The sequence below is a fragment of the Anguilla anguilla genome, chromosome 11 (assembly GCF_013347855.1).
Source record: "Anguilla anguilla isolate fAngAng1 chromosome 11, fAngAng1.pri, whole genome shotgun sequence".
NCBI lineage: Eukaryota > Metazoa > Chordata > Actinopteri > Anguilliformes > Anguillidae > Anguilla > Anguilla anguilla.
The window spans coordinates 43231091-43242387 of record NC_049211.1 but is presented as its reverse complement, the minus strand read 5'-3'; the positions used below and the strand labels follow the sequence as shown (position 1 = coordinate 43242387).

General features: G+C 43.4%; 1 protein-coding gene across 1 annotated transcript in view; it reads left to right on the top strand.

Moving 5' to 3' along the window:
* The first annotated feature begins 231 nt into the window (after nt 1–231).
* Nucleotides 232–11297, top strand: part of LOC118207495 (chemokine-like protein TAFA-2) — a 146021-nt gene continuing 134955 nt past the window's right edge. The window contains exon 1 of the mRNA XM_035381135.1: nt 232–358. Coding sequence (XP_035237026.1) covers nt 291–358 — 68 coding nt within the window. The 5' untranslated portion in view covers nt 232–290. The remainder of the gene's footprint in view (nt 359–11297) is intronic.

Below are 11297 nucleotides of genomic sequence, written 5' to 3'. Positions count from 1 at the left end.
TTCTCTGGTACATGACGCACCTTCCTCTCCCTAGGAGGGCTTAAAGTGAGGGAAACGCACAGTCAGAAGAGAAGATTAAAAAGCTGCAGTAGTAGCAGCAGTTCAGATTTATATTATATTGTGGAAAAGTCGTCCAATGATTCGGAGTGATTCTGCTAATTGCTCATTGGAGGTTTGCCGGTCCTCCCCTTCCTCGTGCGCACATTGTTTTGCCTCCTGCTCCCCCTTCGCGAAACATAAAACTCAGCTAAACGGAGAAAGACGCTTTCAGTCTGACCGCCAGGTATCGGATGGAGCTGGTCACGCTTTTGTGCCTACACACCTTGGAAACGGTCACCGCGTTCCTGCAGGAAAGCAGGTATGAGGGACTCCTGTGCTGGCCTGCTGTTTAGTTTTTCTTTCTTTTGTAGTTTCAATTTTTTTTAAATGCATCATTTTCGTCGCACAACATACAACAGGTGATTTCTAGCTGTAGGGAAATGCTGCAGGTTAGGAGTCAATATCCGAGGTGAGCCACGTTTAGTCAATAGGCCTATGTGACGATTGGGTATGCGGCAATATAAACCATCCTATTGTATTTTGAGATTACTTTGTTTTCTATTACCTTGGGTCATTTGCTTCGCCTTACAGTAAAATGTCAAGGTAAAATAATTCCTAACGCATGCAAAATAAAAATTGGCACGCACACGTATGTAACAGATGGTGACGTCACCACCTGGAGTTTGAATAAGAGTGCGATTAAAAGCCTTTGGCTGGGGCACGCGGTCTTTGAGTGAATCCCTTGCAGTTCTCTGCAGACCGCGGGGGCTACGGTCTGAAAACCCGCGGTTACACTCGAAGGTGACACAATACAAATTTCTCCAAATTATTCACACAAAATGACAACGCCCTGCCCCTGCAGTGGGTTATGTCTCTGCGTCTCCCGACGCTTTTGTTTGAGCCGCGTAGTTGGACAGTGCCAGCTGGTCAGCCCGGTCGGAGACGTGAAGTCTGCCCCCATGCAAAGCTCATTTGCAGCACGTCATAACGATCGCTATAAGACCACTTTATCAAAGAGCAGGACAAGAAAGGACACTCCTCTTTCTGTAAGGTCAGCCACGGTATTATTACTGTGCTGGACCTCAAATGTCATGCTTACGAAGCTAATATGTACAATGTATTTAACTCCATGCCCCTGACTCGGGTGTACTTTCCAGCAGTTAGACAAAAATACTTTATACATTTTCTTTGTTTCCTCACCTTGAGGCCTTTGGTCGGTGCCTTATCACAAGAAAGCGAGGGAGAAGAGAGGAGGTGAGGAAAGGAGGAAGGTGCTCCTAAGAATTCGGACATTCTTATGCACTTCAGTATTTTGAGATGAAATTGTTCATGAGTACTGAGTGACTTTGAAACCACTGGCACAGATTTTAATGACATACTGCTTTGTGACAGTTCTTTCATGTAAACCAATCTTATTAATATTTGTATATTCTAGTTTACAGATATAATTTGAATGACAGATGTGAAAGTTGCCAGCAGGGTTTGATATGCTGTCAGGTCATCAGAGGATCTGGATTTCCTCCACTTCCTCTCTGCAGCCTGCAGTGATGTTCTGCTGGAGCGTAGTGACTCAGTCAGCCATGGGCAGGGGGTGATGATTGTGCTGGTTTGTAGACAAGAGGACAAAGTGAGTCAAGGGACTGGGAGATGCATGAGTTGAAGGTGGAGGTAGCAAGGTCAACTGGCAGGCTAGATAAAGAAGCAGGAGGAGGAAGTGCAGAGAGAGCAGTGGAGATGAGGGAGGAGTGTTCAGAAAAAAGAGCTGTTCCGGGTTTTATCCGTGCAGTTATCCAGCTAGTGCTGGCCATAAACTAGATGAGTTCTAAACAACGATAGTCTGACACTCTCTCACATTTAACAACAGTCATGAGTTTTTAGTCCTAGAGGTGCACACATCTTAAGATTGCGCAAAGACTGTAAATCATGCAGCTTCACAGACCATAAGACTCCAAAAGCATTGCTTTTTTAGCTTAGCCCTTCTCTGGTGTGCTGATGTCAGACAGTGCACCTGTTTGCTGTTGGCAGAGTAGGATCACAAATCTTTTGAGCCAAGACTAAAGACTTACGATAAATATTAAACGTGTTTGATTTTATCGGAACGCTCAAGATGAGAAAATGACTCAAACTCAGTAGGAGCCATATTAATACACACGAGTCGTGATGGGGGCACACATCGACTGAGGTAAGACTATGACTTCCAAGCCTGTGAAATCACTTGAAACATTGACAAGTATGAGGCCAGCATAACTCTGTAATCTTGTTTCATGAAATACCCCGCCCCCCCCCCTTATTTTCTGTAATGACCGATCAGCAGTCATTACCTGCACACCAGGCTCTCAGTGTGTGCCCCAGTCTGTCCCAGCTGTAAGCACTTGAGTAATCAGCGCTTAATCACAGGTGAGGGTCTGCTGGCGTTTAGCCTGCTCGTTGGCTGTTTGGCACACATCATTTCCTGGGGAGCCTTCTGATTGGTCATTCTGTTTCTCGAAAGGGAGCCAGAGGAAAATTTCCAGGTAAAGTTTGATTGTTGTTGACTTATGGGATGGAACTGCTGGCTCCATCTCCCAATAATTGTGACTTTTCTTTATAAAAAAAAAAAACAAAAAAACAAAAACAAAACGCAGCTCTATTTTAAAATGGGGGTGAATACGAAAGCTTGCTGTCCCGTGTAAACTGAACGCAGTCTACCTGCATAAGGCAGTCTACCAGCTCCCTTGCGTCCAGCCATTTCGTTTGAGTGTTTAACCTTTTAAAAATCATTGCTATCCTGCTTTGGCTTTCAGACCAGTTTCCATTACTGCAGACAGCCTGGCATCTTGCTAGTTTTACTTACATTTCAGTAAAAGTATCTGATTTGTTTCCCAGCTGAATTTGCTAATGGAGCCAGCGCAACACTGGCTAATATGGCTTATTTGGATGGTAGATGTCACATTGGTTTAGGATTAAACCTTTTTTTCTGGCAACCCATTTTGCTCCTCCAGGTTTCCCTTCTCATTGTTTTCCGTATATGTTGTTTCAACAAATAAAAATGACAAAATACTTCCCACAAGAGACTCGGCATTCATGTCATAGCTTGAAGAACAAGTTGGGCTTTATTTTTTCAGAGAACTGTGATATGGTAGGCTAAATGTGTGTTGGAGCCAAGAATGGGTCCTCCTACACCCAACCGTGAATCACAGGTCAGTTTTACCAGTCGTTATTTCCACCAAACCACTAGGGCAGGGCTGTCTAACCGTGTTCCTGGAGTGTTACAGGACATTAGATCTCCAGGAGCTGGATTGGGTAGCCCTGCTCTATGGTAAAGACTCAGTTATGTATCATACTTTCTGCACAAACTCCCTTATGTTTCTCAGTGTATTCAACCTCAGAACAAGAGCAAGTAAGGAGAACAGCTTTATTACTGCCTCTCCTTATGTGTTTAGGTTCTTCATACTGCACTTATTTTTTTTTCCGAATTTGTATTTCACCATATCCTCCCTGCTGTGATAGAAAAATTATTTAAATTTCTTTTCTTTTTGGTCTCAAAAAACAAAAACAAAAACAAAAATAACACCACAGGGCTGTCAAGACTCCCATTTTTTAGTTTAGTCTTAATTTTACGCATATTTATATTTCAGTGGTTTGGATTTAGTTCTTTGTTGACAGTTACACAAAAATTTATCTTTAAGGTTGAGGATAATATTGACTAAGGCTCTGCTTTACTGATGATAAATTAAAATGTTGAAAAAGGTGTTCACCACAAGTACAGGCTGAAAGCCAGTTCAGGTAAAATAAATCAGCTGACAGGGTGGTTTTGGAAGATTTTCTTCAGTGCAGTCTGCCAAGTTTAAGTTTGTTAAGCTTATGGCCACTGCAGGCATCAATTTTTAACTCGTCAAATCTTGCTGTACTATGCTCAGCACTAGCTCTCCTGTAGCTGCTCCCCAGGCCTACAGGTTGCTGTACTATGATCAGCGCTAGCTCTCCTGTAGCTGCTCCCCAGGCCCTACAGGTTGCTGTACTATGATCAGCGCTATCTCTCCTGTAGCTGCTCCCCAGGCCCTACAGGTTGCTGTACTGTGATCAGCACTATCTCTCCTGTAGCTGCTCCCCAGGCCTACAGGTTGCTGTACTATGATCAGCACTATCTCTCCTGTAGCTGCTCCCCAGGCCCTACAGGTTGCTGTACTGTGATCAGCACTAGCTCTCCTGTATCTGCTCCCCAGGCCCTACAGGTTGCTGTACTATGATCAGCGCTAGCTCTCCTGTAGCTGCTCCCCAGGCCCTACAGGTTGCTGTACTATGATCAGCACTATCTCTCCTGTAGCTGCTCCCCAGGCCCTACAGGTTGCTGTACTATGATCAGCGCTAGCTCTCCTGTATCTGCTCCCCAGGCCCTACAGGTTGCTGTACTGTGATCAGCGCTAGCTCTCCTGTAGCTGATGGCTTGTAGCAGGGAATCTGGCTCCTGGGTGAGCTCATGTGTGCATGTTGGTGGCAGAGCGGTGGAATTAAAAGCATGCTGTGATTGGTCATCTCACAATGGACACAGTGCTGCAGTAACCACTGATAAACGGGCCAGTAATGTCTTGGTGCAATACGGCAAGTTCTGCATTAGGCAAAATGCTTAGAATCTATAACAATGGGCACAAGAGAAGAGACAGGCATATGTCTGAATGATGTGCAGGCCTCTTTTCCCCTTTATGTTCAATGCACCACAATGCAGTTATTCTGAAGCAACGCAAACTGCTGTGTGTGGGGTTCACCCTCATGTTGTTTTCTGTGTAAAAAATGACCCAATCCTGAGTTTGACTGCAGTGAAAACCACCAAAATATGCATGCAATTTGATTACCTTTTCCTGGAGTGATCTTACCATTAGAAAAAGTAAAACATTTCCCTTTTTTATATTTTTATAAAAGTAGTACACCATCAGGGTGCAAAGATTGACTTATGAGTCTTTTTTAAGACTGCAGTTATGAAATCAGAAGTCATAATCACAGTTAAGTCCCACATATCAATTACAGAAAAAAATAAATTATGATGTGTGTTTTGTTTTTTTGTAAAAACAGGTGGTGTAGACTGAGAAAATGCAGTCTCTTTGTAATTTGTCAATTTCTTGATGCGTGACAGGTTGTTTATACATGAAAAATATTGACTTAGGGTTTAAAATTCAATGAAGAGGCTTTATCGCAGGGGGTCTGTTGAGGGTGAGTCATTTTTGTCCCTGTGGACACAGGCTGCATGGATAATTCTCACTATTCTGTAAAGCACTTTGAATTGCGTTCAATTGTATGAATATGTGCTATATAAAATAAACTTGACTTGACTTGAAGCTTGATAATGTGAAGACAACACGAGAGTTGGGCTTTTTTTGTGCATCTCTACATGTATTGCATATACAACCAGTGGCTTAAGCTACAAGGCAACTTACACTTTCTACCCAATTGCTCTACCTCTGTCTGTCCACATCGGAGACGCACAGTAGCTCTATTTTACCACAAGTATGAAAGGCAGTAAGCTACTGTTTGGTCCATGGTGTAATTGCTTGATTTTGTAATGCTTTCAGGTTTTGGTCTATTACTTTGAAAACTGTACTGGCTTACAAAGGAATGCTGTGTACGTTGAACCCCCTTGTACCGAAAAGCTGAGCTTCCCAAGTTCTTCTATGTTTTCTAAACCATCTCTGCTTTCTTATCTGATTAAATGTTTTTGATGCAGTTGGATCAGTTTATGTAAACGGTTGATCAAGTGTATGTGGATTGAACTTTGAATGTTATGTGATCTTTGAGTGAGGATTTGATCAGTTTAACAGTGTAAATAATGGAGTAAAGCAACAGAAGTTTAGTTTTCAGATGGGAGTCTGCCTGCCTGCAGAAAGCAGGTTTTCTTTCTCCGAAGCGGTTAGCAGTGGAGGGTACGGTGTGAGATACTGATCTGCAGTGCCTCTGTTCTCAGGGCAAAGGATCACTAGCTAGATATTCTGTGTCAGCTGTCAACTTTGTTTACAAAGATGACGCTATGGGCCGTTGCCAAGCAACTGCAAGCTGATCAGCTGTCGTGCAGCCACTAGTAACGGTCATGAAGAACAACCGCGTTTAAAAGACAAGTGGTCCCTCGATTTATCACGTCACTTGTGGTGAGTAGCTAGGTCAACGGACCTGTGTCTAAGGAATGTGAACTATCCCTTTTAGTATGTCAGCAGAATTCAAGTACATAAAAAGATGATTTCCATAAAATGTCATTTTAAACGCCAGGTACGTAAAACCCAGAATTAATCGTTTCAGGGGCGTTGTTGTCAGAGCTCTGATCACTCCCACTGAGTGCTGCCGTTGTGTTTACACCTGGCTCCACTCAATGAAGTGAAGTTGTTGCTCCCGGAAACGCTACATTAATATTCATGAGTGTTTATTAACTTTGGAGAACATGCTTGTTCTTTATCGCTTAGGGCCTCATGAATAATTCATGCGTGTGGGTGGGGTAATCTATGCCGGAAAAAGAAACGCAATGTGTACTCTTGCGAGATGACCGGACACTTTGTGACAAAGTGGAGGGGTGTATCAAGTTTAATGAGAGGGAGTGAAATGGTACGGCTAAACACCACCTCTTTTTAATCAACAAAAGGAGAGCCAAAAGTAGGGGCTCTGTTGCAGTTTTCTAAGCAACCATGTCAAATGTTTGCCAGTCGAGGGTTATTAACTTTTCCTCAATGCTCCTAAAATTTATGCTGCAAATTTATCATCTTCGGGCACTGTGCCAATAGAACGCTTTCCTCAGCATGAATGCACAGATAATCCTCAGTGCAACTAAGTGGAAAAACAGGCTTTGATCTGAGATATTATGTCTCCTGTGTGTTGATGGATTATTTCTCAGAAGTGCAAACAAATGCCGTAATCTTTTTTGGTTGAATGTCTTCAGTTGTTTGGTGTGTGTGCGTGTGTGCACGCGTGTGTGTGTTAGACAACCTTTGTCACATCTAATATTTGTACTTTCAAATATTCATATTCTCGAGAACATTGTTATTTTTGAGCGTCTAAGATTATTGACCCAAGAGTAACACGATATTTGAGGGTCATTTAACAGTACAGAAAAAAAGAGAATTATCAGATCCCCTTTCTGTTTCATCTTTCATCTCCTGTCACACGTCCTGTCTCCCAAAGCCTGGAAGGCCTTCAGGCCCTTGGACAGTACCAGTCCCACCCATATCAAAGATGGTGAATAAATAACAAGATGGTAATGTAAGGTTGCAAGCCAGTGGGGAATGGAATATGAACTTGCTGCACATGTGTTGAAATCGAGCAATCTAGGCATTTAAATATTAACATGAATATTCAGGAAGCACAAATGCATTAAGCAAAACTGTGATCTTGAGAGCTTGCTTCAAAACTACCAAAGAAATGTGACAGCATGAGAAAATTAATTAAGTGATTTAATCTGGCAAGGTAACTTCCTGAAAAATGTCAAACCAACTTCATAAATATGCACAAGGAAGAACAGCTCTAATGTCAGATTAAATTAATTTTTTTTAAGAATTACTTATTGTCATATTTGCATTTTCATCAGAATATGCCCTTGGCCACCTAAGTATTTCTAATACATTATTTCTTTTAAAATCATATTTACTTTGTGAGTAAAATAGCTACCTTATGACAGTCTTGGGGAGGAAAACAAATCGCATTTATTCCCAGAGCAGAATGCTCCGTCCTGTGCGTAATTCTGTAGTCCTGTTTGGCACACGCACCTGGGTAGTGCTCTTGCTTGGAGTCTTTCTCTCGGCCTACGGAACAGGCACTCGCACCAGGGTCTGACTGACTCAGCTCGTGTGTGGCTTCTCGTCTCCTTCAGACCTGGGGATGTTTTGGAAGAGCGCTGAGCTACTTTTACTAGCCCTGCCAACCGTTCAACCCAGAAGGCAGGACAGGTTGTCTTTCTCCTGAATCTGTTTCATATTGCTTTCTTTACTCCCGCCCCCCTCCCCCCTCCCCCCCTCCCCCCCTCCCCCCCTCCCTTCAGGAACAGACTAAAGCTGTTCACTGCAGCTTCTCTGTCTGATCTGTCCTCTTACCACCAGACCCACTGGCCACACCTGACACCATGTCACAATGTCCTCAGGAAGTAGAGCCCTTCTGGCGGGGAAGCTGTGGATTAAATCATATTCGGTATGTGAATTCATGCTTGGTATGAACTGCACGCATTTATATCTCAGCAAGCTGATTTTTGCTCTTTTTGTTCACAAAGTATGTCCCCCTTATTTTAAGAATATGAATTAAAAAAATATTCTCCAGCAGAGGGAGCTCACACTAAAGAAATGAGAATTGAGTCCTGTCTGCGTAATTAGTTTTTACTGGAGAAATTGTGGTTGCTCTAACTATTTAGGTTGTCGAAATCACAAGATTATCTTTTTAGGAAATATTATTGAGCAAAAAACATTGAAAAATATTTGTACACTTTCCTTGCTTTAGATCGTTTGTGAATCAGATGAATCGGAGGTTTAGACCCTGTGCATCTATTGAATGACTTAAAATGTCTTCAGATATGCAATCTGTATTAAACAGGCTTCATACGTACTTTAACCCTGGGGATGTGTTTTTGAATGTGAAGACTCTGCCTTTGGTAGCGAAGATCTCATCCACTGCACGATATTGCTCATGTGCGGGACCCAATCATAGAGGCCTGCTCATGTGCGGGACCCAATCATAGAGACCCGCTCATGTGTGGGATCCAACCATAAGGGCCCGCTCATGTGCAGGACCCAATCATAGAGCACCACTAATGTGCAGGACCCAATCATAGAACCCCGCCCATGTGCTAGACCCAATCATAGAGCCCCGCTCGTGGCTTTTTCCTGTTTCACATTTAGCCGTGTAGCGGGAGTTGAGTACGCCAAGGTTGTACTGCCACAGGGCTGTGTTTTATTGGGCAGGCAGTCTGGGGGTTTCTGCAGCGTAAACTGGAGTTTGTGAAGAGAACAGAAAACACTGGAAAAAAAAAAAAGCTCAGCTGGGACCCGGGGGTGATCTGAAACGAGCGGCTGTTCGTCTGGACGGACGGATAGGTGGGGGGGGGGGGGGGTGGGGGGGGGGTTCTAGTGGAAGACGCCCGGCAGTTTGTCCGGCAGAACCTTCCAGAAAGGAGTCCGGTGGAGAGCGGCGACTGCGGAGCAGCTGTCCGGGGCAGCGGGCTCCTCTCGGCGTCTGGCGGAGTCCGCCTGGCCCGAGGCCTGGTCAGCAGGCCCGTTATGATGGAGGGATGCCGCACAGCTGCCGCCATTACCACGGTTACCAGGCCCGTTTCAAAACCCGCAGCTGAAATGACATCATCCATCTGCCCAAGAAGCCACAACCTCAGCAGCCACACAGCTAAAATAAAAGCACTCCTGCTATTATTGGAGAAGCCAAAGGACAAGTGTATTCATTCATAGTCTACATGCCTAGCCACATTGGCTTTATTCACTTATTATAATCAAGAATTTTAAATGGATAAATATTTTGGGGGAACAATTTTAGTTTTTAACAAACCAAGTAATGCTCCTCAGATGGTACACCTAGTGTTGTGCTAGGCGGTGCTGTGTGGGAAAGGTGAGCCAGCAAACCGGGTTCAGAACCACGTACAGAGCCATTAGAGGAGACCAGACCTGAGGGGAGGGACTGCAGGTCCAAAACTGTGCTTACGAAAAACCAGTTGCTATTTCAGCTTGGATCTTGTATTCACCTTTGCTTTTACACTATCATGTCTTTTAAAAAAAACAGCATCTGTGTTCAGACTTGAATTTGGTTTACTTAAAGACACCATGTGCAAGCTTGCGTTAAGCGAATGAGAACTTCCTGTCCAAAGTGGAAGGAAACTTTCAGTGTTACACACACGAGATGTCTTGCTCATCTCCTGTAGCAGTTGCTTTTTTCGTCCTATGAAGATTACAAATCCCGAATGTGCGTGTTATAATTAATATTTTTATTGATGGGAAATAGTCACACAGCACATGCTTCGTAGGCTTAAAAGCATGAGAGAGAGGTGCCCTACCTGGCTTGATTTTAAGAAACCTACTCTGAAAAATGTAGCTGGAGGCGTCTGTTCTACTGTTGCTAAGCAACCACACTCCACTCCTGTCCATCACTTTAATGGCATTAGCTCACTAACTTCACCTGAGAATAATTTACTATCCACATTGGTCATGCGGTCATGCTCTGGACTGCTTATTTTTGTCATGGTATTCATACTTTGTGAAAACGTAAGGATCTTCTCATTCCTTTTTCTTTGTTTGCAGTGGAAGCTAACGGCAGGATCAGGGGCCCGCCTCTATTTTCATGCGATTGGACAACTGTGAAATGAATGACAGTGACGTAGGAGTGCATCATGTCCATGCACACCTTAAAAACAAACAGGTACATGCAGCGAATTAACGTGAGATGCCTGGTATGCAAAAGCAGAGTAGAAAATGCTTCAAACTCATAAAAATTATATTCTAAAAGCATTCCCCCCCCCCCCCCCCCCCCAGCTGTTAAATGCGCATCCTATATGATCGCAACCTAATGCTCCATTTTGCTTCCAGCATTTTTCTCAGAGTCTTAGCACATCAGAATTTAAAGATCCTTTGTCTTTTGCAATGCAGATTTACTTGTAAATATACAGAATATTTTGTTTAGGCATATGCCATGTTGCAAAGTCATCTGTTTTAAAGGGGCTGGGGGGGGGGGGGGGGCATCTTTTTACTGCAGCTTGTGTCGATCCGTATTTTGAATCACAGGAGTGACAGTCGGACAAGCTGACAGGGAAATACAACCAGGGTGAATAGATTTACCAGTTCACCAAATGGAATGTATAACATTGTAAACTAATAGAAAGTCATTCTGGGTTGTGAGAACCACGCTTCATGAACTAATGAGATCAACAGCTGATTTTTACAGGGTCTTGCAAACTAATTAATTCTAGAGTACATTTTGGGGGAAAGGAATATTTGCTGCATTGATTTTTGTTGTTTTCAATTTTGGAAATGGAAAAATAGGCAGATAAAAATCTGTTCCTTTCCGTGTCGAAACAGCGCTCATGGTATGTAATAAGGCAAGCTCAGACACCCATTGCATCACTTGAGAAAAACACAATCGCTCCCTGCATCCTGATCTGGATTCTCTTCATGCACAATGCTCCTGCATCCTGGTCTGGATTCTCTTCAATCACAATGCTCCTGTGTCCTTATCTGGATTCTCTTCGTGTCCTGATGTGGATTCTCTTCATGCACAATGCTCCTGCATCCTGATCTGGATTCTCTTCAATCACAATGTTT